The sequence below is a fragment of the Malus sylvestris genome, chromosome 16, assembly GCF_916048215.2.
Source record: "Malus sylvestris chromosome 16, drMalSylv7.2, whole genome shotgun sequence".
NCBI classification, from domain to species: Eukaryota; Viridiplantae; Streptophyta; class Magnoliopsida; order Rosales; family Rosaceae; genus Malus; species Malus sylvestris.
This window is the reverse complement of record NC_062275.1, coordinates 9357167-9383692: the sequence shown is the minus strand read 5'-3', so window position 1 is coordinate 9383692 and position 26526 is coordinate 9357167. Positions and strand designations below refer to the sequence as shown.

The 26526-nt window shown below is 35.5% G+C and overlaps 5 protein-coding genes and 1 long non-coding RNA gene across 13 annotated transcripts; 1 reads left to right on the top strand and 5 right to left on the bottom strand.

Moving 5' to 3' along the window:
* Window positions 1-453: 453 nt before the first annotated feature.
* On the bottom strand, window positions 454-2339 carry LOC126608906 (uncharacterized). Its single transcript, XM_050276924.1, has 4 exons — window positions 2203-2339; window positions 1546-1679; window positions 1131-1415; window positions 454-847 (listed from the first exon to the last, which is right to left on the bottom strand). The coding sequence occupies exons 1-4, from the start codon at window positions 2218-2220 to the stop codon at window positions 793-795; spliced, it is 492 nt and encodes a 163-aa protein (XP_050132881.1). The 5' UTR covers window positions 2221-2339; the 3' UTR covers window positions 454-792.
* A 1059-nt stretch (window positions 2340-3398) lies between these two features.
* LOC126608901 (ethylene-responsive transcription factor LEP-like) lies at window positions 3399-4474 on the bottom strand. Its single transcript, XM_050276918.1, has one exon. It carries the CDS (start codon window positions 4370-4372, stop codon window positions 3536-3538), a length of 837 nt encoding a protein of 278 aa, XP_050132875.1. The 5' UTR covers window positions 4373-4474; the 3' UTR covers window positions 3399-3535.
* Window positions 4475-12336: 7862 nt separating this feature from the next.
* Window positions 12337-15993, bottom strand: LOC126608902 (nudix hydrolase 13, mitochondrial-like). Of its 2 annotated transcripts, XM_050276919.1 has the most exons (5): window positions 15510-15990; window positions 13551-13665; window positions 13389-13472; window positions 12922-13071; window positions 12337-12763 (listed from the first exon to the last, which is right to left on the bottom strand). In XM_050276919.1, exons 1-5 carry the CDS (start codon window positions 15578-15580, stop codon window positions 12542-12544), a joined length of 642 nt encoding a protein of 213 aa, XP_050132876.1. In that variant the 5' UTR covers window positions 15581-15990; the 3' UTR covers window positions 12337-12541. The 2 variants fall into 2 exon arrangements, with proteins under 2 accessions (XP_050132876.1, XP_050132877.1); XM_050276920.1 differs by lacking the exon at window positions 13389-13472 and having other exon boundaries at window positions 15510-15993.
* A 2720-nt stretch (window positions 15994-18713) lies between these two features.
* On the bottom strand, window positions 18714-20018 carry LOC126608907 (40S ribosomal protein S27-2). The gene is made up of 4 exons (XM_050276925.1): window positions 19865-20018; window positions 19388-19489; window positions 19208-19236; window positions 18714-19088 (listed from the first exon to the last, which is right to left on the bottom strand). The coding sequence occupies exons 1-4, from the start codon at window positions 19865-19867 to the stop codon at window positions 18962-18964; spliced, it is 261 nt and encodes an 86-aa protein (XP_050132882.1). The 5' UTR covers window positions 19868-20018; the 3' UTR covers window positions 18714-18961.
* Window positions 20019-20590: 572 nt separating this feature from the next.
* Window positions 20591-26316, top strand: LOC126608908 (damage-control phosphatase At2g17340-like). 7 transcript variants are annotated; one of them, XM_050276926.1, is made up of 8 exons: window positions 20591-20733; window positions 20820-20884; window positions 20967-21034; window positions 21167-21235; window positions 21676-21748; window positions 21966-22666; window positions 22764-22872; window positions 23315-23816. In XM_050276926.1, the coding sequence occupies exons 1-6, from the start codon at window positions 20606-20608 to the stop codon at window positions 22028-22030; spliced, it is 468 nt and encodes a 155-aa protein (XP_050132883.1). In that variant the 5' UTR covers window positions 20591-20605; the 3' UTR covers window positions 22031-22666; window positions 22764-22872; window positions 23315-23816. The 7 variants fall into 7 exon arrangements, 1 of the variants encoding a protein (XP_050132883.1); XR_007618019.1 differs by lacking the exons at window positions 20591-20733; window positions 20820-20884 and adding an exon at window positions 21336-21519 and having other exon boundaries at window positions 20955-21034; window positions 21966-22036; window positions 22195-22666; XR_007618018.1 differs by lacking the exons at window positions 20591-20733; window positions 20820-20884 and adding an exon at window positions 21336-21519 and having other exon boundaries at window positions 20955-21034; window positions 21966-22073; window positions 22627-22666.
* LOC126608915 (uncharacterized) lies at window positions 23047-23312 on the bottom strand. The gene is made up of 2 exons (XR_007618027.1): window positions 23235-23312; window positions 23047-23203 (listed from the first exon to the last, which is right to left on the bottom strand). It is a non-coding gene; the product is annotated as an uncharacterized LOC126608915 (long non-coding RNA).
* Window positions 26317-26526: the final 210 nt, after the last annotated feature.

The following is a 26526-nucleotide window of genomic DNA, read 5'->3' as shown; positions in this document are numbered from 1 at the left end:
CCCCTTACTAATTTTTTACTATCTTATTTTTACAGTTGACCAGAAGTGCTAAGACCGTTCTCAAATAACCAAAAATGCAAGGACTTCATTTTTAGTTGAACAAAAGTGCTTAACGCGTTTTGAAATAATAACAAATGCTTTCAACAAAAACCTTGTGTAATTCTTTTCATTATTGCAGTCTCGCTGGGAAGGAACATTACTCTGAACCCTTTTCGACCTTTTCATATATGATGGCTACATAAGGGACCTTTACAATTAAATTTTGTTTATTAATCGTTGTTTTAATCATTGATCAGTAGTGCACAGTCAACTTCATGATCTGCGTTAGTTTGGTACCCAAATCAGGGTCATATTTTGGTTAATTTGACATCAAATGCAGGGTTTGGATTTTGGAATTGGATGGTTAGTAATTCTTGCAAAATACTTTTAATTTACCAAGCTACATATATCAGGTACAAAAGCAATGCAAATATTATAAATTTATAATTATACGGTGTCTCTGTTTATTAGAACAAACCAATAAATTAAACAAGCAAAAAGGGGAGCCTCTCACCTCTAATTAATTTACTAGCGAGGGAGGGAGGGCTTCATAACCCATATGACATATTTTTGTGCATTGCAACAAAATTAAGCTATGAACAAAGGAAAAGGACAAAACATATGCCCAAAATTAAGCTATTTACAATGTCACACGTCATAATAATCGGATTCTAACGGACCATTTGGGATAGATAGAAATTTCTAGAGACACACTAGGAAGTATTTGTAATTTGTTGAGATGGAAAATCCTATTTAGCGACGGCTTGGATCCACTCCGACAGTCTTGAGCGTCGCCGCCGTGCGAGGCCTGCAAGTTTCAACCAACAGCTAGCCTTCGTTAGGATAATGTACGAAAGTATTACAATCCACAAAAAATGTTTCAATTAGACAATATAAGATGTTTATGGAAAACGAAATCATTGATCAATTTAATAATTCTTATTTGGATGCCTAATATTTAGAAATATTAACAAATCAACATAACATTAATTTTGCCAGATTTTTTATCTGCCAATATAAACATTCTACAATTAGAATAATTCGTGCATAAAAAATTACGAGCACGTATATATTTATGTATGTATGTATACCGAGTAAAAGGGTCATGCTGGACTGAATCAGGCATGGATGGGCTGCCGGGCTCCTGAATGTGGCCAACCTTCCTCAGGAAAGATTTGTTGATAAACTTGTCGGATGAGCTAACGGCAGCATCTGGGTTGTCAACCTCGTACATGGCCCTCTTGTTCTTGTTGACCACAACCATCGGGGCATGCATAAGCTGCTGTAGAGCACTGTGCGTCCCAATCGTCAGAGGCACAATTAGGAACCCTAGCAGCACAGCAACGGGTGCGTTCTCTGGCTTTCTAAGAAATTTCCTGGTTGGATCGATGACATACATAAACTAGTTAATATGCGTAACATATAAAATTCCATGACCACTTGTTATTTATCATCATCAATCTTCATTTCTAACTAGTTATCGCTTAATCACTTCAATATATATACCAGATGCTCGACATGGTAGACTGAGCAGCCTCACTATCACGAACATTTTCTGCAAAATGTTTCATCTTCGGAGCGGCGGAGGTTGCAAAAGCTCGGTTCCCTCCCGCCGGAGCCAGCATTAATCTCAACTCGTTCTACACAAACCCACATTAATAATCATTTCACCAATTGACATCATCATCATAATTAATGTATCACGTTATTAAGACCTAGTTTGGGAGTGAGGTGCTTAAAAAAAAAGCACCCATGAAAAAAAGCTGTGAGGGTTTTAGGTGTTTGGTAAACTGAAAAAAAAAGGCTTATTTTGGAAGCTGCTGTGAGAATAAGCTGAAATCAAAGGAAAAAACTGAAGCAGCTATTTGTAGCTTTGGAAAACTGGCTTTTTTCAAAGCACACGGAGCTACAGTGCTTCTTTAATGAAAAGACCCATTATTAGACTGCTTTTTTTTCCAAAAGCACTTTTACAAAAAAGTTTACCAAACACTCTGCTGATTTATTTCACAGCTGCTTATTCTCACAGCACAGCCGCTTATTTTCACAGCAGCTTTTTTTCAAAGCACAGCAATACCAAACCAGCTCTAAGGCAGTCGAATCAAATCAAAGGGATCGTCATAAAACAAAACAAATGATCGAAAAGAAGAACTTTGGTAGACTTACGATTGCCCGGAAAGCCATTTTGGTACACTTACGATTGCCCTGAATTTTGGTACTCAACAGTTAACAAGATTCTGGCTCAATATATAATTTGGATGAAATGATGATGTTTACCTGTACTATATATATCCTTTGGGTGACAAACACGTACACTTATATAAGGAGGGATTAGAGAGGTCGTGGCTTTTGCTTGACCGCTAATTGGCAATGGCATGAGAATGGTCCACTCCGACTCCTATCTAGACGGTTCGACTCCTATCCAAACGGCTGTAGATGGCACTGTGCCAAGATAGCAACCCCTACCGATCATACGTTAATTGCTATAGTTGGTTTACCATATGAATCACAAGCTCTGAATTGCTATAGTTGGGAAGAGAATTAACTTAATGGAAGGCATGCATGCCTATGATGATAAGTAAGTCCATTGTTATTGTCTTTTGAATAGTTACAACTTCTGCATGTGATCTGCATGTCCATTGTCATGGATAGGAAAATCAATGTGGGACCTTGTAATAGGCTTGTTGTAGAGGAAGTCGGATCTTCAAGTTGTAAGGTCCAACGTTCAGGATGTGAATTACGTGTCATGTTTAATATGTTCTGCCAATGTAAATGATTTGTAGCTTAAACGATAGGAGTTTATATAACTCTTTTTAAAAAGAATGGGGCAGCGCAAGCATTGTCCACTTTTCTTGTAGGGTTACATAAAACTTGAAGATATTTTTGGATTTTAAAAACACATTTCGTTGGGCAAAAAAGCTCTTGAATTAACAAAAGGTAGGCCTCCAATAAAAATTACTTATTAGCATAAGTAGGTTTTAGGGCTGGTTTGACACTACTGAAATTATTTTAAAAGCAGTTTTTAAAAAAGTTAGGGTTAAATTTGTGTTTGGTAAATGAAAAAAAAAATGCTTTATGTCAAAATCATGAGTCCAAAACACCATAAAGCAGAAGCAGCTCTACTCTTACTTCTGAAAACAACGTTTTTTTTTTTCACAGCACAGCAATTTCAAACTAGCCCTTACAAAAGCATTCTCAAAGGGATCGTAACAGGTTACTAGCTAGGCCTGATTTTTTGAAATATGATTGGAATTTAGTGGTTCCAACTCCAAGTTCACTCCAAAATTGTTTGAAATAACTCACTGACTAACCAAACCAAACCAAACCATATGAACATTTACACTCTCGAAGAAGCTCACATTCTTACAATATAAAGAGCATAACCATTACAATTTCATTAAGGCACCCTTACTTTTGGTCCATCACAACACAAAACAAGTTGATAAAAAAAAAAAGTAAAAAACCACACTTGAAGATCAGATGGATTTACTAAACCAAGTCAGTTGAAATAGGCAGAGGATGAACCCAAATCAAACCCATCGATACCCGCTTCGGAGACAGGTGGCATGCTCCCAAACAATGGGCTGTGCTGCACAAACTCGTTCGAGTCAAAGCCCACATAGGACCCACTCACCAATGAGTCCAGTCCATTGTTCGTCGTGGGGTCTGAAAACTCGTAAAAGCCTGACTCATTCCAAACTCCGTCTGAGCTCATAATGCCGCCTTCGGGCCCATAACAAGTGGAGGAGGAGACACAAGCAGGCAAAGGTGGTAGCTCGTGAGTGTGAGATTGAGACTGTAACCCGGATTCATCAGCAACAACACCAAAAGCGGGCACGTAAGACCCGCTTTCATACTCTGCTGATGAACTTCCAGAGAATGAGTAGGCATCAAATGGGTCCTGATGAGTGAAGAAGGACTGCTGAGTGTGTGTTTGGGATTGGGCGTGGGTTTGGGGAAGTGGGGTGGTGAAGAACGCTGACATGTCTTCCTCGGGTGAGATAATGGAGGTGACAGACGAGCCATGTGGCATGTCCGAGTAGACAAAGTTGGTTCGAGCCTTGGAACCGCGCATGGAGCGAGCGGATCGGTCGTAGGCCAAGGCGGCCTCCTCCGCCGTGTCAAAGGTTCCGAGCCAATGCCTCTCTTTGGTCGAAGGGTCTCGTATCTCGGCCGCATATCTGCCCCACGGCCTTCTCCTCACTCCAAGAAACCTAGTCTCCTGCTGGGTTTGTTGTGGTTGCTGGGTTTGCTGCCGTTGTTGCTTTCTTTTGGTTTTGGTTGAAGAAGGTGGCGAGTTGTTTGATTTAGAAGGTGAGTTGGTGAAGAAGTCCATGGATTTAAACAATATAAAGAAAAAGAAAGAAGTGTTTCTTCAAATGTCTGTGAGATAATGCGTTGGATAGAGATGTCAGTGATGACTACTAGAATTTTTAGAGAAGGGAATGACTGTAGGCTTCTTGGGTTTTCGTCCGTTGCATGTTGGGGTGTTTAAATAAGGGAGATTATTGTGTTATTAGTTAATTAATATTAATGATATATTAATCTTGTGTTATAGTGATTTTTTGGTGTAATTGGAAAACCGCCACATGATTTTGTCGCTTTGCTAAAGTTATAACATATTTTTTGTTTTTTTTAACCAATATACATTAAAAGTGAAACCTATTAATCATGTCAAATTTCTATGTTATAATACGCTTTAAGCACTAAAATTCCTCCTTATATTTACAGAGTTAAGTTGTCAAATGATGACCAATCTCAATTCTCTCACGCTCGCGCATGCTAATCATCTGAAAATTTGGGTCCACCTTTTTTGTATGAGTGACATCAAGTAAGTTCTGCCAGGGGCGAATTATCCAAGGCTGAGGGCACCCTAGAGGCCGTTGTTCTCTGAATATTCTCACATCCTATATGTTCATCGTATATCGTACTGATATATTATTTTGAAATTTATAATTAAATATCAACAGTACTTAACAAAAGCTGACCGTATGATGTAAAGAAAACATATATGATATGAGGATCTCTAAGATCCTCACAAAAAGAATCTGAAGATGATCCTTATCCCTTGCTACTGACAGCAACTTTAATCCCTTGATAATTTATTTGTTAAAATCTAGTTTTTTTAAACAAAACCCTAATTAAATCACCGCTCGCGGAACCTTTGCAATATATGCATTAGATTTCCTATTGATTGAATAAGTACTAATAATACATTTGCTATCTTGTTTACTTGGCATGCATGATTAGCAACTTATGGCCATTATTATCCTTGTGTGCTGATTCCTGTAACTTTGTTGCAAGTTCATGTTCTTAATAATTAGGAACATATTTTCAATTGGATTAAATATTATAATGTAGTACTCTCAAAGTTCATATTATCATATCTAACCTAAGGTTTGATTGCATGTGCCTTAGGAAGGAAGGAGAGAGAGAGTCTGACTTTGAATGGATGATGTGCTATTAATAGATTTTTTAGTGTGCCTCAAACATTGACACATATACTATATGTCATTATAAGGTAGAGGGACACTTGTCAAAAAAAAAAATCTTCCACTTTGTATAATAACATATGGGGTATCATCCAGTGTTCTGGATACATTAAAAAAATCTAGAAAACTAAATTTTAATCCTTAAATAAGATGCAGTTTAGAAAAATGTTTTATACAAAAATTGATTTTAGTCCCTAGACTCTATTTAATGCCAGCATATGTATTCAATTTCTCTTTTTTATTATAATTTTATGGTGTTCATAAATTAAATTTTATGAAAATAATGTTTTTGCATATTTTCTTACGTGCCACTAATTCATTACAATATATTTAGGTAAAAACATTTATGTACACTAATTTAGTATAATATATTATGATACGAACGTTTAGGTACACTAATTAGAGGAAGTTAAATGAAATTAATGAATTAAAATGTGTATAATAGAAAATTTAAAATTTAATGTAACGGCATTAAATAAGATATTTGTTAAATATTAAAATAAAAATATAACATGAATTTGAATTAAGTACTCATTAAAGAACTAAAATCAATATCCAATTTAACACCAAGTTTTTATTAATTTTAATCTTCTACACTATTGTAGTAATCAAATCAAATTGTATTATGAGCATGCACGCCTGAGAAGAAGTTTTATATATCCAAAACCGAAAAGCTTTGTAAAAGGAGTCACCAGCAACATATGATTGCTCAATACATCTCAAATCTCTAATCATCATTCCAGTAATCATTCAATTGTCAGTACGCATCATTGATCATCCCAATGCAATTATGTAAATCACCATGCATGTTAATACTACCTTTATCTTTTCGAGCATATATACTTAGATCATCCCCAAGATTTTCTTTCTTTTAGTTTCACTTTCAACTAAAATGGACATAAACTGTCGAACTATATGAAAACAAAATATTTTGTAATCTATTTCTAACATGCTAGATCGTTCCAAATCAATTGCATCGATTAAGTAAGCTTTTATCTGATGTATTGTTTAAATTTACAGTCTAAATTATATTATCACGCGAATAGGCAAATGATATTGTTCTATATATGCATAGATAATCTATATATAAAGTCAATGAAAAAGTGAATAGTGATTTTGGTGTCACCAAGCTTCAACAAAAAAATTTGGCCCCCAAGACAAAAAACTTCAAAGGTATCCCAAAATAATGCATCAAATAAGGTAGGGGCATTTTCGTCATTTTAACATTATTTTTTTAATAATTAAATTTTTTTGTGTTGTTTTTTTTTTTTTTTTTTAAATTAGTGCTTCACAATAGACTAGTAATAATGTGATTCAATTTCTCTATTTTTAAACACGTTCAAAACATCTTAAGCAGCGTGTAATGCCTGTTATAATAAAAGGTTTTTCGCATATAATAATGTGATTAAATTAGCTGTCAAATGATTATTTTTTTAACAAACGATATTATCTACACTAAGGGGGAGGGGGTGGACTTAGTCTCACAATGGGCTAGCAATAATGTGATTAAATTAGTTGTCAAATGATTGTTTTTTTTTTTTTTACAAACAATATTATCTACGCTAAGAGGGAGGATGGTGGGCTTAGTCTCACAATGGGCTAGTAATAATGTGATTAAATTAGTTGTCAAATTATTGTTATTTTTTTTTTTAAACAAACAATATTATCTACACTAAAGGGGAGGGGTGAGCTTAGTCTCACAATGGGTTAAGAATAATATGATTCAATCAGTTGTTTATTCAATATTATTTTCTTTATTTTTAAACACGTTCAAAACATCTTAAGATGTGTGTAATGCTAGTTATAAAAAGGTTTTTCGCACGCGGATAATAATATGATTAAATTAGTTGTCAAATTATTGTTTTTTCTTAATTAATGATATTATTTACACTAAGGGGAAATGGTGGGCTTAGTCTCACAATAAGCTAGCAATAATATGATTCAATCAATTATTCATTAAATATTATTTTCTCTATTCTTATTGTAAATTCTATAGAGACCGATTTTATTATATGAATTCAACTGCTTTAATTGGTTTATAAGGGGTTTCTTCTAGCTTGATATAAGATTATTCATTTACTTCAAATATTTGACTTTCCTTTTGTCAATTTACGCAAATAATTACATTTAAAATGTATAAGCCATGCGTAGTACGCCGCAATTTAAAAAATACCTTATCCACGTGCGTGAACGCGTACACAAAGGCTAGTCATAAATAATATAATTACAATTGCAAAAAGGGTCATGTTACTCTATACAGCATAGGAAGACTTTTAGGTATATGCAACAACATGGGGAATATAATTTTCTCCGCCACGTGGATCCAATTGGAGCTTATATATAGTATAATAATATGTTCCGCACCTTCTTTCCGAACTTTTCAAACCAAAAATTTTGTTTCATAATTCGTTTATTTCCATGGAAAGGGCTTTTTCCACTTTTATATTTTGGTGAGTTCGGAGTGTTAAAGAGTTGTTTCAAATCGGTGAGGGACAAGGTTTGCTACGTGCTTATTTGATTTTGGGCTACTACTCATATTGTCAATTGATTTTATGGTGGAACCCTAATTTCATCATGTATCAGAGTCAGGTTCTCCTTGTGTGAAGCCAAAAGGCCACACGCGTTTCACATCACCCAGTTGTTGTCCACGTGTAGGCTTGAAAATCAGCCACACGTACGGGGGTGTGTTGAGAGTTGTCCCACATCGGTGAGGGACAAGGTTTGCTATGTGCTTATATGGTCTTGGACTACTCCCCATATTACCAATTGATTTTAAACGTTGATAAACGTGCTCATTTTCTATTAGTGACACATCATTTAATTTACAAATTTAGTCTCCCTAGCATTACTCTTAAGCATTACTCTTATTACTTAAGAGTAATGCTAAGGAGATCAAATTTCTAAACCAAATTTTGTAAACCAAATGATGTGGATGTTGATGATTGAATTATTACTTAAGTGTTGATGATTGAATTATTACTTAAGTGTTGATTAACGTGCTTATTTTTTATTGGTGGCACATCATTTGGTTTGCAAATTTTGTTTCAAATTTTGTATCTGCAGTATTATCCCTTTCTCGTATAAGCATTCACACGAAAATTACAGAGTATGACTATCCTCTAGAATGATAACAACAATCAAATCCAGATTTTTCAAACCGAACAATTTTCCTTTTCAACGATGAATTAAGTCACCTTGATCGTTACAGAAATTGTCTTTCATGGGAAATGCATAACAATATATTTGAAACTGGTTGATCTCTTCAGATTGATTTTTAATGTGATATTCTAAGTATTTTACCACGTCATGTTTTCAAAATTTAATGTCAAACTTAATAGTCACAGGCGTTCTTGCGTGACTCAATAAGGACTATTAAACAATCTTTTGATGTTCATGTGTGCATGTTCACTCTAATGAGAATCTTATTGCTACCCTAATGCAAAAGTGAAGTTTATAGACTGTAAAAATTGGAGGGAGCCAAGGTCACAAATAGGTCAAATATTTGCCTCCACTTTAAAAGAGAGACAACTAATTGTAAACTTAAGGCAACAACCACGTAAGTTGAAATAAAGGTTGAAGTGGGGTTTTAACACGTTTGAGTAATTAACTTTGTCTTTCCAGTTTATTATTCGGGTTCATCAATGTCCTAATTTTCCCTACTTGGTCCCAGATCCCTTTCGAGTGACCACACAAATCTAACATGGTGAACCTTTTCATAATTAAAACTAGGGAAGTTTCTTTTTCTTTTTTTAATTAGAGATATGTTAGGATTACATATATGTGAGGTTTTGAAAACAAAAAACAAAAAAAAAACAAACTTTGGTTGTGTGAAATTACATCTCTATCTCATATTTCTTATTCATGTTCTGTTTTAATTAGAGGGTTAAAATGGTAATTTTATAGAATTTTGGTTGTGTTTTATTAATTAGTAAAGATATGGCTAGTATGATCTCTAGCATGTCATTCAATCTTCCTTTCAATTGAGAGTTTAAATTTTTCAATATTTATATTGCAAAAATAAAGATTATAACTAATTAACTATGTACCATCAAGAAAGTGGAAAGATATATATCATCAAGGATAGAGATAAATCGGCCCTTCGTGATTCCTGGACACAAATTTCTGAACTTTAGTAGGCCAAACAAGGCTTTATACCGATTGATCATCATTATTCTATAAGATGGTATTCTTCTTAGATATTTGGCAATATTATTATGGTGCATTTTCTGACAGAGATATTGGTCTCTCTCTTTGACTCATGAGTCATGACTGACACAACACAAACTACACATATCGTTCCTACTTCCTAGCTTCCATTTTAATTAAACAATTCAGAAAACATATAGAAAGAGAGATTCTGCAACCTTAAAATCGATGGTCTTGTTATGACAAATTTTATTGGCTAGTCGGTATCTGCAATCATATGCTAAATAGTGTTAAATGAATAAAATATAGTCCATCATTTTCTTAAGCATTTGAGTGGCATGGCCAACTCATGTGCTTTCCCTATACATTTTATAATTTATTATTATTAAAGGAGAGAAAATGGTCCAAATTATTACAATAATTTAAAAGATAGAGGGGTAGTTTCAAACCCAAGAAACATGGTAGAAACTCAACATCCTATCCACTAGAGTTATGCTTAATATACCGTTGAATTCATGATAATATGCAACTTATAACTTACATGGTTAAGAATATCTATTTTATTTACATGTTGCATTTAAACAAATACTGTCACATCCAGGCCCGGGACCCTACCACATTCCGGGCTCGACTCCACCATAACACGATATTGTTCGCTTTGGGCCCCAACCACATCCTCACAGTTTTGTTTCTAGGAACTCACACAAGAACTTCTCAGTGGGTCACTCATCATGGGAATGCTCTCACCCGAACTCGCTTAACTTTGGAGTTCCGATAGAACTCGAAGCCAGTGAGTTCCCAAAAGACCTCGTGCTAGGTAGAGATGGGAGTCTACATATAAGGCTTACAGGATCCACTCCCCTGGACGATGTGGGATGTTACAAATACAAATTCGGTATAAAAAAAGGTTTTATTCTAAAAACAACACACACAATTAATATGGTCGTTTTCAGTGTATTTTGTTCTCCATGTTTTTTTGTGAGACTAATTTTGTTGTAGCTACGTTAACTTCGATGGGTAGTCATCTTCTAATCCGGTGGTGTATCGTTTACTGCTTGTGAAGGCTCGTCCGGCTTGGTTATGAGATTTTGCTAGCTCTTCTTGCCCTAGGAACTTGTCTTTGTAATGTTATTTTCGTCTAAAAGAACCCCACAAACACACAATCTGATTAAAAAAAATCATTTACTTTGTTCTAAAAACAACACATAAAATGTGACATTATAGACATCATGCATGTGTAGATAGTAAATCTATAGAGTATATATAACTTTCAACGTCAAGTGAAAATAAATTAGCCAACTAAGTTTAGAGTGTCACTAGTGTGTTAGAATAATTTAAAAAAAAGCTTTAATATTATTTAGTTTATTGGTGTAAGAAAACAGAAAGAAAAAAACAACAACAGGAAGTTTTGATATATTTATCATGAATGGTGGGTGGTGTTAAGAACTAATTAGTAGGTGAATAGTGGCTTCATGGGGGAAGAAAATTAAGTGTCAAAAGTCAAAGAAACTTGAATAAAGGGCAAGGTGGATTTTGTGAATCCCATGAATCTCCAATTTCAAGGTGCAAATAAAACAGACGTGTGAATGGAAAGATGTGTTGGAAAGAAAGGTATAGAGTCAAAGATTTAAGGAACCCTCCCCGTGTAACATGGAATGGTTTAAGGGTTTGATAAGGGTGTCAGTTCAACAATCTAGACAACTAGGACAAAGTTGAATTAGGCACACAAACAAGGTCCTTTGATCCTTTCCCATTGGGTCATATTCATATATATATTTTTCTAACTCGTTCCTCTTCACCTGTAAATGAGATGTCCTATATTTGATTTTTACCAAATGCAAGTTTGAACTACATTATTGCTAGCTCATTGTGAGGCTAAGCTTATCCCCTTCCCCTTAGTGTAGATAATATTATTTGTTTAAAAAAAAAAAAAACTCGTTTTGTGAAATTTTTTAAGTCCTAGCTTTACATTGTCATCTGTTAATAAGTAGCTCATGTATATTAACATTGTCATTTATTTGTATTTTAATGAGTAGATTAGTAACACAACATGAAGATATGATGGTCAAGTAAGGTCATGTGATTTTTTCCAATTTTGTCATAATCATATATATTCTTCTATTTGTTTGGAAAGAGGTATACTGTCACATAGTATTACTAGTTGGCTCATGTTTAAACACTTGCGTATAGGTCCTTAAAAATTAATAATGTCTTTTTTTTTATATATTATAACACATATATTAGCAACAGTATTATAAAAATGTAATAATCACACAAAACTTCTTGTTTGAGGTTGCGCTCTAGGCTAATTGTGAAGCAAAAGATCTTCCTCAATGCACGAGTTCACATAGTCGTCTAAGAATATTGAGATACGGAAGGGGAGAAGTACAAAGTTGATCAACCCCTACGGCTTTCGAATTAAACTAAAAACTAATTAACCAAAAAGATCAATTAAACAAAGATTTTTCTGCGAAGGGTGAATGTTATCGTATTCTGCTCAAGCATTTTTGCTAGGATTTGAGTTCTCGAGGAGCGTGTGGAGGTTTGAAATTTTCTTGTCGTGTTTGAAGATCATTCCCGGAGTTTGAGATTTTTTTTGGCTTTTATCTGTTTTGCTTGTTTTCTGCATTGTGCCAGCATTTAGCAGCATTTCTAAAACAAATTATAAATATTTGTACAAGTATATAATTTAAGGGTTCTCAACCCTTGATTTGATTACAGGTTTGTACAAATGAGGAGATCTGAACAAACTTGCTTAAAAAAAAACATAATTACTATAAAAAATACAACAATTTCAGTACAAGGAATTTTTACATGACCTGTGATCATTGATCAATCCTGTACGGTTCATTTTTCTGGTTAAATTTTTAAGCTGCAAGCTGTTGGATACTGGAATGATTAGCAAAGCGCACCGGTGATGATGACATTGGATGTTCTAATCCAATTTCGGAGATTGTCCTCAAAGGAAGTTCTTCCAGTTCATTTCTTGTGTTATTCTCCCTGCTTTTTGATAGGGTTGTCAAAAGTTTTCCTAGCGCTTCTCGCATCCAGTCATAACGACAGAATCTGAATGCTTCTTCTATGGTGAGCTGAAAATGGTTACAACCAACAAATTATATGAAGTCCTCGCTTATAATCACGCCAAAGAGTAAGCTAAAATGGTTACAAATTATAGTGCTTCTTTCAACTAGTTCCTTGTATTTTATCTGGTGGACCAAAAAAAATTGCATCAGTGTATAGAACTCACCCATTTCCTTCCATAGTTAGCCTGCTCAGGCCAGGAATCGAGCTCCTCAGTCACCTCCATTGCAAACATGAAACCTTTACAACCTCCTTGCAGACTGCAGCTGTTCTGTTTGCTCTTGCTTCTAAACTCCCAAACTCCCAGTGGATTATCCTGGAAGCAAATATGAAATTTATTTATTTACCTGAGTCTCAGAGTCTGTATTATATTAAGTTGATCATATTTTATGTAGAGAATCATGATCAGTCTTAGTGTTATGCATGAGACATTGTAATCACATTAAAAATGTACCAAAGAAGATAGCGTAAAACCACGAAAACAGACTTCTGATACTATAGACACATGAAGTGAGAATCCATTACAACAATAGGGTATATGAGAGAATGTGTAAATTTAGATGTCCAGGTACAAATTCTATTGCAAGTGCCAGGGTGTCCGTGCCTGTTACCAAGCAGGGAAGAGAAACCTACATCAAGAACTCCTTTCACTCCTGCTTCCTCCAAGGCCTCGCGACAGGCAGCTTCCCTCATGGTTTCGTCATCCTCCCATCCTCCCTGATCGAAAGGTTTTTTTATGCTTAATATTCGACCAAATTAGAGCTTTTAGAACAAATAAAGAAGGAAGATAAATACCTTTGGAAACACAAGATCATCCCGATTTGGTGAAGAAATCATGAGAACAAGCAATTTTTGCTCTATATTGCCACTGCAACCGCCAGCAATCTTTTCAAACTTATAAGGAATACACCTGTTTTTTACACCAGATGGAAAGTTAAAACCCTAACTCCCTCAAAAACTTCCAAATTAACAGTGTAGCTGGTTGAAAAGGAAATATAGAAGGGAAATGTTATAGAAGTCCTCAATAAACCCTCGTGGTGCTCAGGGAAGAACATCATCGACATACAGATAATAGATAGAATACCCTACAGAAAGGATTAGGACCAATGCAAAGAATCAACACATTACGATGACATGTTATACATATGAACCAAAACTGCCATATTATGAACCTTCCATGAGTTGCCTATATTACAAACAATAAGGTTTGATCTTGATATTAAGAGTCCAATTGCTCCCGCACACTCTTCTAGCCAAGTAGCTTAAGTTCAGGCTAATCGGTAAGAGGGAGGTATCCATTCAAGCAGATTCAACTAATATGTGAGAAATACAGAATGAGGAAAAGCCCCCATAAAAACTTAGAGAGTGCGAAGGGGTAGTTCTGAAGGAAGAACAACATCAACAACTTACAGATAGGATATCCAGTGAAAATAAGCAATAGGACCAACACAATGAATGAACTAGTTAATTATGATGACGTGATGCACCTACTGAACCATACTATATGAAGCTTCCATGATTTAATTACATTTTCACAAACAAAATAGTTTGATTCTGAAATTACGAGTCCAATCACTCGCAGACTCTGCCTACTGAAGTACTTATTCCAGGCTAATCAACAAGAGGAAGGTATCTACGTAAAGTTTTACAACATTTTCCTGCATTATTCATGACGACTCTTTAGATTACTCCTGTTATCATTTCTACTAGATCAGTTATGCTGCAAGCTAAACACTCCTAGTTTTTATAGCATTCTCCTGCTTTATTCATGAAGACTAAACAAATAGTTGACGATCGTATTCATAAGCACAATTATTGTTCTTAATATGTAATTATGATAGTCTCGAGGAGAGATAACAGATAATCCTCCTCTTAAGAGGAGATAAACAGTTACCACTGCGAGTTATGCCATATTGCAAGCATAACATTGTCAATCACAGATAACAAAACAAGAGAACCGTACAAAGCAGTAGTTAGAAATATTTTGGGTTTTACTATAGTGTCAACTCAAGATGAAGTGAAACCCTGCTAAAGCTCAACTCACTACTAGATACAAACAAACAATTGAGATGCAAAGATAGCTAAGAGACATAAGCATACATACACATATGATAAAGTTCTTAAATCCTTATGTGTTTCTTAGTCGTTAGGTAACATATTGACAATTGAGATGCGTCTCAGTCTTCTATGTCTTATCTGACGATTACGAAAGATAATATACTTGTATAAAGACTAGATTAGAAAATAGCTGTATATGTGTGGTATTATAAGCTAAAAGGGGAATTTGTTCAACCGTGGAATGACTAAAAGGGGAATTTCCAAAACTGCATATAGCATGTGAAGTGTGAACATAACTGAATGGAATATAATGCCATGAGCTATCACAAGTCAAGTTTCAGGACCAGCTTTAGCAACTTAACCTTGGCCAGTTGGCCACAAGCAATTGTGGAGCCTTTGGCAACTTGTTGTGACAAAACATTGGGACCCAGAGATAAGCTTTTTATCACCTGAATACCATCTACAGTTCAATTTTCATTTTTTCCACACAAAAAGATAAAAAATCATTTGAGACATAATTGACACATGATATTTCAGCTTCAATAATTTATCATAACAATGGAGTTGGCAAGGCTTTAAATCTCCGACGTGGGATTCATACTCTCAATAAACAGTAAAACACTTGCTTCCTTCTATCAAAAGAGAAGGAAGGAAACAATCTATGACCAAAGACAAAGAGGAGTTAGAAGTGTTTACCCTGAAACAAGCCTCAAATGACCGTCGTAGCGCTGTCTCTGCCGCCCTGTTCTTGCCGTTAAACAAGACATGATAGTAACCTGCCGACCAAGAAAAACAACCCTAACAATGTCCAAATTTGGGGGATTTGTTCATCACGGTTTGCTGGAACTTCTGGGTGTGTATAATCTACATACGCGGAGCACACCAAGAACACCGAAAAACTAGTGTTCCGGATGAAAAATGAGATAGCAGAATGACCTCATAGCTCTTTAAAATTAACTCGATAAGAGGAGAGAAAGAGAGAGAGGAAGAAAAAATGGAGAGTCAATAAGGGCAACGGTGACACTGAATCTAGTAACAAATTGAATGTTGTTTGAACAGGTGAAATTAGGTTGCTCTGTATGCTGCGCCTTCACAGAAACTGCTGCTTACACAATATTTTCTGCAAGAGGGAGAGAATGAGAGAGAATGAGAGAGAGCCCCATACATATAAATGTTTCCGCGGGAAGACCAAATCAACGCTCATCACTTAAATAGGTAAACGTCAAACTCATAGGCGTGGAGACATTTTTCATGGTATTTTCGTATAAATTGTGGGATACGTGTATTAAAAGGTTAGAGCCTGTTTGTTATTTGATTTGGATCCAATGTTTTTAACTCAAAAACAAGTTTTGAGTCACAAATTTAAGTCTTTGTTTAATATTTGATTTGAATATAATTCTCAAAACCACAACTTAAAAATATTTGAAAACAAAGCTTATTTATTAAAAACACAAAAAGTGTGTTGTTCGACTTTTTTTTTTTTTCCAGGATTCACTCCTCTATGTCTCTCTACCACTCACTCCCCCTCTCTCCATCTCTCTCTCTCTCTCTTCTCTATTGCCTTTTCAATCTCTTCCCCCTTGCATCCACCATAGCCACCACCTTTATCCTTCTTCCTCCGGCCTGAGCATTTGATTTTTCTTGTTTTGAATTAGTTTTGAGAAGTTGCAAACCAAACAAAGTTTTGAATTTAAAATTTTTAAATCAAAACATGTATTTTAAGAAAAAAATTAAAATTTTAAGTTTTGTTCTCAAGTTAGATATTAAATATACCCTTAATAACTTAAAAATTAAAAAATTTCACCATTTACATAGAAACATGTGGTGTACCATTCATATTCCCATCACAACTAAAAATTAAGTGGGATCCTAAACTTTTGTGAAAAGACGAATACTATTTTAATCCGATTAACGGAAGTATAATTCGATCCTAAAACAGAGATGGAAGTCTAGTATTTCGCACTTGCAGGGCCTAGAATTCTAGTTGGAACATATTAATTTTCGTACTTGTGTATGTTTTCCTACGAAATGTCGGCAGCATCGACGACTGCTGTTTTCAAAAAATAAAATTGTTAAACTAAAAGACAAGTTTGGGGAAAACTCAGTCTCTCAAAGATATATGAAGATTCAGATACATGCAAATTTTCAATTAAAATTTAATATTAGTGTTGGGTAGAGACCCACCAATAATTGGCCGACCAAATTATACATCACTGTCGTGCACCGGTCCTAATTCAGATTTACACAAGAAAAATTGGAAATTATTTGTACTCCAATACTCCCAAAAGAATCATGTAAAGTTGTCCGAGCACGCCTTGAACTTAATATTTGAAATCACTGGTTATGTACAAGTATTATTCATCGACATATTTGCCAACAAGATACTACAAAGTACCCACTTAGCGGAATAAGATTTTGTTGTTGTTGTTGCATACTACAAAGTACAAAGACATGTTTGATTAGGAAATTGCTATCAAATGTGAGGCGCAACTGGAGAAGTACAGATTATTCTATACTCCGAAAGACTAGATTTTTTGCTTTGAGATTTGTTTATTGGGTAATGATTGTAAGATAGAAACTAAGTGGAGCCATTAGAAGTAATTAAAGTAATTAGTCGGATGAATTATTGGTTGTAATTAGTCGGATGAATTATTGGGAGAAAAGTGTCACAACATTACAAAGCCAAAGCTCCAAAAGCCATATACCGTCTTTGATTCTATACCGTCTTTGATTCTATACCTGATAAAATATAAGATAAAAAAAATAATAAAAAACCTAATGTTAGAGATAAGATCATTGATGATAGAGAAACGTGGCGTCATCAATCGTTCATCCACACATCCAAAAATCTTTTCGGTGTAACCGTGTTTTACTAAATAACGTGTTATGAGACATAAAATTGACCGACATATAATCGTTAATTGATATGAGCCCCACAACGAAAAGACGCATCAATTGGAAACAGAAGCACAATAAATGGTTTATGTAAAGCAAACCCGGCCTTTTGCTTTGAATTGAAAAAGGCTCTCATATGCAACGACCCAAAAACCACGATTCTACGAGCCTAATTGTTAATAAGCTTAAAAGGATAAAACTAGATCATGCTCCTGCAACTGAGCACATATGACCCAATAACCAACCGCAATCACATACAAAATATAAAGCCAGCAACTCCCATTTCTGTGGCCTCACTCTCCCGTTCCATCTAAGTTTCTGTTGAGAGTTGTCTCACATCGGTGAGGGACAAGGTTTGTTATGTGCTTATTTGATCTTAGGCTACTCCTCATATTACCAATTGGTTTTATGATGGAACCTCAATTTCATCAGTTTCCACCACCTCACCACCATGCTGGCCGAAGCTATTGAACCGCTCAAGAAATATTAGACAGCAATTGTATACTCCATGCAACCTGAAGCTGTGGAGACTTCAAACTCTAGTCTGAGAACAATAAGCGTTTTAACTCACCCACTCATCGGTAAGAGTCTAAACTCGTGCCTCTGAGTCATAGGCCTTCTTTGAACCAAAAGAAACTACTAACAGAAGTCAAATTATCCCGCAAATCAATGGGCAACATGAGACTTAACAGCTACATAAATATAGCCCAAAAACAGAGTAATTAACCAATAATGATACCCACTATACACCCCTAAAACTGCGTTTCGCTGAAAGATATGCACACTGAACACCATCAATCAACCTAAAACAGTGTCCTAGAAAGCATAATATAACTACTTGTATGATAGGAGATGATCTTCAAATCCTCCAAGGTATAAACAAGGTAAAAGAACACCTTATAGAAGTCACACGATATTCACCCAAGAAAGAGATATATGAACCGCAACAGCAAACAAGCAATTTATAGATATCAAATACAAAGAGCAGGAAAACACTTCAAGAACAATATATAATCTCAAGATGTAATTGATATCTCATAATGTCGAATAGCAAACTCAATTAAAACAAATTCAAAACGCGGCACTGCCATACTAAGTCCAGAACGATCCTAACAAAATTAAATATCGGAACCCAAACCTAGATAACTTGACAATAACAACAGCACCCATTTCTTTTCTTCCACGAAATGAACCTTCAAAAGGCTCCGTTTCACATAAACTAACATGCGTCAAAAGTGGTCTTAGCAGGAGCATCAGTCCCCCTTCCTCCTGAAAGAGCAACCCTCAGTGAGCCTGGCACGACCACCGGTAGGCTGGCACAGCACAGTCTGGCAGTTCCCGCACACCACAACTGTTTGCGAGTGACTGAACACGGTGGTTCTGCACAAACAAATTCCATTAAATTCACTTCTAAACAACAACAAAATTCTCTTTCTTCGCAATTTAGCGCACGATTTTAAAAATACTAACAAAAAACTGCACAAACAGATAACACTTACATGTTGAAGCACCCCTGGCACTTGACATCCTATTCAAGTTTAAAACAATCAAAATTAGTATACTATTATCCCACTTAATCACTTCATAACTAAACAACATCCCGCTTGAACATTTCATAACCAAACAACACAAATACAAAAAACACAGAAGCATACGCAACAATCGATTAATATTCATACCATGAAGAAAGAGTTGGGGGTCTGCACGAGCCTCTTGAGCTTGTGCTTCCTCTTCTCGAGCTCAGCTGGTGGGTGAAGCAAATCAATATCGTTCTGAAGCACCTGTTACAACGAGCAACCAAACAGCCATTACTGCACAATCCGTGTCCGAAACCCTAACTTATTTCTATCACCTCTAAATTTCACCACATCATTTTATCAAAACATTATCATATGATTCATATCCAACCATTTTCCGAATATACAAACAGAATTTATGGACTCTGTTCAAACTCTGACCCTAATTTTTGGCCCAACCCAAAAGAAAATAAATGCCGTTTCGATTCGATATCCTAACAGATTCCCACTGCCATCATGTTTCAACAATATATAAACAGACATATATATATATATATATAGCTGAATGATATGCTAACGAAAGAGAAGAAAACGATAGAGTATTACAGATCAGAATAATATAAGGCATGTTGGGATTACCATCTTGATTGGAAACGAAGATTGTAGAGAAGAGAAGCGGCCGCGAAAGAGAAACTCTAGGGAGCGAGAGAGCTTGCGACGATGGCTGGTAAGAGGAGATTTAGGGTTTATAATTAAGATCGAATATAAATGAATGGCTGAAAGGTTCTGACCGTTGGATCGTCAGGAAGTTTGATCTCAACCATTCAGGGTTGAGTTCTGTATTTCGTTTTGGGCCTCTTTGTCAAATTTGTTCTAATGGACTTTTTCTTTTGTCCAAATTTGTCCCGGTGGTCCAAAGCAAAGTCTCGCTGTTTATTTTCGTTTCTCTGGAAATTATACATATATTAAAACCCAACACAAAAACACTGTTCATTAACAGTGTTTTTCCATTTTCATCCCTGCTTCTTTTTTGTTATTTCAATTTTGCCCCTATTGCTTTGCTGTCAAATGGGTAACAGTTTTGTGACGCGTGGGATCCTCGACCGCTTTCTTCATTCTTCGCCCCTCCGTCCTCACCCCATCTGGCAAACCTTCATCCCTCTTCATCTCTTCTATCGTTCACCGCTTCACCACAGAAAAACTTAAACCACATCCCTGTCAAGTTTCAATCACCGCTGCCACCAGTTCACCCAGACCTCATCTCTCAGCTTTGTGATCTGTAGACTGCTACAGAAGCTTGATTTGTTCAAGTCGGCAATAACTGCAGAGGTAAGCTCTCTGATAAATCGTCTAATTCACTCTTTATTTCCACTGCTGACGATGCCGATCGAATTCAACTACAGAGCCTGCACCATCCCCTACAAATTCCCCTCCAACAATCCTCGCAAGCCCACTCCCACTAAGCTCTCCTGGATCGACCTCTTCTACAACTCCACCCCCTCCTTCAAGTGATAATCTTCATCATTTCCCCAACCTCCATCATAAACCTTAATTTCTTAGGTTTTTCGTTAATGGGTTTGATTGGTTTCGGCAGGAAACGAGCTGAGTCTGACGCTTCGATTCCCGACGCTCCGGCCAGAGCTGAGAAATTTGCTCAAAGATACACACTTTACTGATTGTTTTGCGATGAGTGAATTGGGTTTTCGAAAATGCCTACAATTTTTTGTGTTTTTGCCTGAAGGGTACACTGAGATACTGGAGGACTTAAAAAAGGATCCTGAGAGTCACGGCAGCCCGCCGGATTGCATTGTAAGCTCGAAATTTTGATTTGAGTTGATTTCTCACTTTCTATTATGTTGTAGTCATGATTTATTGCGGCATCGTTTTCCTAGCATTCACGTTTCTTTTCTTTTTTTTTCATGCTTTGTTTGGGAAATCCAGCTTCTTTGCAGACTTCGGGATCAAGTTCTTAGGGAGTTGGGATTCCAATATATATTCAAGAAAGTCAAGGTGGGTACTTTTTATTGTTATTGGATGCTTTATTAGTCCATTGATGTAGATAATTGATTGACTTGGAGTTTGGAATTGTGATCATGATTAAACTCTTCAGGATGAAGAGAATGCCAAGGGAATATCCCTGTTTGAGAATGTATTGGATCTTAATGATGCTATTGAAGATGAAGTCAAGTGGGTAGAGCATCTGATTAGAGGAATATTTGCCGGAAATATAATTTGTATCAAACTCGCCATTTCATAAGACTCAACCTCAAAGCTCTATGAAAAAGAACAAAACTGTACGATACCATTTTATTTATGTTTGATTACATTGGTTACTATTACTAATAGTTACATTTTGTGCATATTGTAGCATTCATTTTAGGGAACTTATGGGATCTGTTCTATTATTTGTTTATATCATTAAACTTTCCTCTACTCTCCCTTTCTTACAGGGTTCTAAAATCCTACGTTCCTTATTTGTGGTTTTTGGGATGGTTGTGCTTTTGTGTAAAGCTGGATCTACAGGTAAGAGTTCTACTCTGTACAATAGTTATGAACTACAGTTTGTGTTTGGATGGCTGTGATTCATGTTACACGATCTTGGTTTATATGTTTAGTCTAACAAGAAAAGACATCCCCAAATCAAACTCTATGGTACTGACATCAGTTTCTTTTCTATGATGTTTAAACTTAGGTTGTGTCTTCTTCCTCCTATTCCTTCTCATTGAATCCGGTTCTTCAGGGTGTTGGTCTCTGTTATCATCGGCGATCCCACAGTTGGGACTGTTGCCATACAAGTTGAATTGAACTCAGGTATGTTCTAAGATTTATCCAGATCCTATTTGTTTAGGTTTGTTAATTTTTCCTCTATTTTTCTGAAATTGATTGATTAATTTTCGTCTGTTCTCACAACTCTGCTTCGGTTTATGGCGAATTTGTGGTTTGTCGTTCTCAACTGTTGTCTTCTGCAGTTCGCAACTCTTTCCTTCCTCAGAGAATACCTTGCATTTTGTGTTTTTTTTTAAGATTTTTATCTTGGTTTTGAAAAAAAAAAATTCTTCTGTTGTATTTAAAAATATTTAAGCTTGGTTTGATTATGTTATGTGCCTTAACAAACCTTCAGTTGCTTAACTTAGGACAGAATAATGTGTCAATTAACAACTTACGCTCTGCAAGCCAGTACTATCTCTTGCTTGCTTAATCTTACAAATTTGACAATATTATCTTTGAGAGAATCCATTAGTTGCTCTGCTGCTGCTTTCCTTTACGAATTTGTCCATTTTCTATTTTTGTGGTTAAATTTTTGTATAATGTTATAGTGTGAGATTATTGTTATCTATCATTTTAGAACTGTGAATTCTATGCAAATTTCATTTTTCTGATTTTGGGGATTTTATTTCCAGGCTAGAATGCTGTCGTTTTCTGAAGCCCTCTGTACTCAAGGTAAGAAATTTAAACTTTTGGTGGATTTGGAGTTTTGTTTAAGTTTGATCACATTGTTTCAATATAATAATTTACATTGATTATATTGGAGTTGCAGCTAAGTTCCATTGCGTACTCGGATGAGTTGGTTTGTTCTAAGTTTCGGATAAAGAATTATTCCCATCTGGGTATATATACATTCAACTCCAAACATTATATAACCGAAGGTATGCAAGAATCAATGTTGATTTAAATAGAGAGTATTATGTATGTATTAAAAAACATTTAACACCAGAGTAAACCTATTTAACTATTGACTTATCATTTCTTATCATTTTTCTCCCCTCAAACAAAATGCAATTTTAACCGTGCAAGGTTAGGAATATGCACCTCTCCTTGGGGTTTTTAGTGATGTGTTTTAATAGAATTATAGATTTGAGTAATTAGATATTTCAGTGCTGTTATTTTTTTTTAACAATTTATGATGTTGTGTGTAAAAATTGGTCAGGTATTTTTTTAACAACTATAATATCATTTAAATCCAATTCATAATTACTTCTTTTGTTAATCTATTAGTAAATTTTTATACTTTATGTCCAAATACATATATAGTAATGTATACATATAACGTATTAAGTTTTTTAATGTTGCTGAGCATTTTGAGTGTAGAGAGTGAAAAGTGCACTGCTCACAAAGGCAAACAAAGAATAGCTTCTACATATGGGAAGAAGAGTGGTTGGTTTGATCGTGGTTGCTTTTTTGATTCGGTTATATTGAAGTTGGCTTGCGTCTAATTTAGTTGTTTGCTTGCACAGGTTGAAGTCACTAGCTTTATTAATGCTGGTGACCGAGATAAAACCCGAGTTCATGTTAAAATGATATCATAATTTTCGTTATATTGAGAACTGAGAATTTAGACCTTTTTTTTATCTTTCCCATTTTTGAAATTTAAAAATTGAATTACTTTTCTATACCTTTTTGTGATCATGCACTGAGAATTTGTTAATTGTATAACATGAGAATTGTTATTAGCATTCCAAAAATCTCATTCTACACTCCAAACTTTCTATATTAGAAAAGAAAAATACACTTGTGAGGAGTGTAGAATGAGATTTTTGGAGTGCCAATAACACTTCCCTTAATATTATGAGGTAGGATTTATACTTTCTAAGATCCATTTCTCATGTTTAGAGATTGCTTGATTTAATTACATGTGATATAAGTTGATGTGTTTATACCTGTACAACATAATTTTTCACACAATTTCTAATCCCGCAGCAACGTGCGGGCAAAACTTTATAGTATTTAACTATGCGATATATACATACATACATATATATATATATATATTCTGTAACGAACTATATATTAATAAAATGAATTTTTGAGTTTTGACAAGACGCTATTCTAATATAGAAATATGTATTTTCATTAATCAAGACCTTCTCAAATTTATTTTAATACATTTCGAGTAATATGACGTCAAGTAAAACACTAGATAAGAGATGGCTCGACAAAACCCCTAGATGGGCTAAGTTGTTCTTGACAAGGTTTCCAAGTCTTTTCAAATGTAGAAAAGAACAAAATTCTAAAAATCTTGAAGAAAAAAAAAAGCGCAAAAATATTTTTGTGCTTTCGTGGATGACGAATTCGATATCAAATTAAGTTGTCCGTTATGTGATTTAGCCAAACTCCATCATTCATTTAATGTAAATTATATCGTTGTACTAAAAAAAATGCATAAACCCTAAACCCTAGAAAAAAGTGCAAAAATATTTTTGTGCCCTATATAATCTCACCTTTTTTTTGCGAGATAACGGAAAAATTAGGTCTTTATAGAAGTAGTAGCAATGGCAGATCCACTGCATGGGTGAATGTATGCTAAAATTAACATAGCTCAGGTTGTATTTAGCCCTCATCGCGATGCTCTTAGTAATCTCCATTGACATGAGGTAGCTAGGGTTACATTGTTTTTGGCTCCTGTGTAAGTAAAATAACCGACCTCATTCATTCGACGTCCGGAATGTCATGCAACCATCCCCACACAAAATGCTTAAGTTCTAACGTTAAAATTCATCTGCCCGGGTTTTTTCTTATATAAACACACCAAAATGCATCACATTACATAGAAAATTAGAAATTAATAAGCAACTTTTTAATTAATTTACACAGTTGAGTCTGCAACCTACCAATGAGGTCAAGCACTGTAGTACTGGGTCTTGTGGCAATGCTTCTGGTAGCATGGCCTGCAGCACGAGTAGTCCAGGGCGATCAAGGTCAAGATGCCGCAGGCCTGATGCCGTGCTCTGCTTTGAACGCTGGTACTCATGCGTCACTGCTTGTTTTGGACACGGTGGCAGCGGGGCGGATGTTAATGACTGCAACGGTACGAACACTAGGTGCGACGAGCAATGCCATCGATCACCTCTTCTACCACCACCTCCACCACGATCGATGCAGCCACAGCCACCTAAATTACCATAAGCTAGCCTGGATTTGATCAACTTCACACACACACACACATATATATATATATGCGAGTGTGGAGCCTAGTGGTCTCAATTATGTCTACACCAATAAAAGAAAAGGATTTTTACTTTATATAATTAAGCTTTGATCAAATAAACAACTTAATTGCAACATATTCTGTGTATTTATTTGTTTATGACTATTGTTATTTGGAACACATTTGCATCAGGAAAAAAATTTCCTTTAATTTAATACCATGTTACATTACAGGACCAACTCACAGAAAGGGAACTTACAGAACTCGATCATTATCTTTGCCTGTCATATATATTATATTAAAAATAACTGACCCTTGGTCCCGAAGCTTTTGGCTCACCATCAATCAGTATTATCTGCATGACCTTTTCTTTCTCCTTTTGTGAAACCATTTTCTTTATATATAATCTCCCGGTAACAAATGCGCCACAATCACATTATATTGAAAAGAACCTATACTCACAAGTCACAACAAGGTACACATACACCCCTTTTAAAGTTTACGGCTATAAGTAATAGTTTTGGCAATGAGGTCCAGTGTGCTTCCTGTACTTGTAACACTGCTCTTGCTAACATGGCCTGCAACACAAGTCGTCCACGGCCAAGATTCATGTTCCGCTGCCTGCTACAACGGAGTGATGTCATGCGTGGTTGAGTGTACCAACAATGGGAGCCAACTACCAGATCCTTCATGTCCGGATGAATGCACCGAAGATTACGACAGCTGTATGGAAATCTGCATGCCCGACCCTGAGAAATTATCAGCCCCTATACGGCCATGATTACTGCAGCCAGCAGACAGAGCTTTGCTAAATTATATTATATATATATATAGAGAGAGAGAGAGAGAGAGACACACACACACACACACATATACACGTCAAATAAAACGAAGCTTGTATGTTAACAGCTTTTGATGAACGAAGAAAACTTACTGCTAACCGCAGTCAAATATATAGTTGTTCTTTTTCAAACTTGGCGGGGATATCTCTTCAAACATGAAGATAATTTAAGTATATACCATCTCGTATGTTTTCGACGAGGAAAGCTGCTTGCTAAAGCTTTGGTCGCTCTTTGATTACAGACTCTGCATTTTATGCCATGCAATGTAAATCACGCCACATAGTAGCCAAAAGGGCTTTATAATTAAAGTGCCAATCCGTCAAGTCCAACGTTATTTTTTTAATAATATTTTAGCATAAAGTGTAATCTCATGGCCAAGCTCAAAGAGCCAAGCCAGCGTTATTTTAGTTGAATTAACCAATCTCAAAGCAAGTCGTCTATATAGGTTTCAATCCCATAGTCATGCAAGTGGAAAGCCAAAAATTATTGGTGAGCAATTCATCCTAATGAAATGGCTTTCAACCCCGTAGCCA

Coding starts and splice junctions, on each gene's coding strand:
- LOC126608906 (XM_050276924.1), bottom strand. Junction 1,416..1,545: donor TCTACCATGTCGAGCATCTG/GTATATATATTG, acceptor CGATCCAACCAG/GAAATTTCTTAGAAAGCCAG. Junction 848..1,130: donor CAGCATGACCCTTTTACTCG/GTATACATACAT, acceptor TGAAACTTGCAG/GCCTCGCACGGCGGCGACGC.
- LOC126608901 (XM_050276918.1), bottom strand. CDS start 4,372: ATGGACTTCTTCACCAACTCACCTTCTAAATCAAACAACTCGCCACCT.
- LOC126608902 (XM_050276919.1), bottom strand. CDS start 15,580: ATGTCTTGTTTAACGGCAAGAACAGGGCGGCAGAGACAGCGCTACGAC. Junction 13,666..15,509: donor CATTTGAGGCTTGTTTCAGG/GTAAACACTTCT, acceptor TGTAAAAAACAG/GTGTATTCCTTATAAGTTTG. Junction 12,764..12,921: donor CTAACTATGGAAGGAAATGG/GTGAGTTCTATA, acceptor AACCATTTTCAG/CTCACCATAGAAGAAGCATT.
- LOC126608907 (XM_050276925.1), bottom strand. Junction 19,237..19,387: donor CCCCCAACTCTTTCTTCATG/GTATGAATATTA, acceptor AAACTTGAATAG/GATGTCAAGTGCCAGGGGTG. Junction 19,089..19,207: donor TGCCAGGGGTGCTTCAACAT/GTAAGTGTTATC, acceptor TTGTTTGTGCAG/AACCACCGTGTTCAGTCACT.
- LOC126608908 (XM_050276926.1), top strand. CDS start 20,606: ATGCCGATCGAATTCAACTACAGAGCCTGCACCATCCCCTACAAATTC. Junction 20,885..20,966: donor AGCTGAGAAATTTGCTCAAA/GATACACACTTT, acceptor TTTTGCCTGAAG/GGTACACTGAGATACTGGAG. Junction 21,035..21,166: donor GCAGCCCGCCGGATTGCATT/GTAAGCTCGAAA, acceptor TGGGAAATCCAG/CTTCTTTGCAGACTTCGGGA.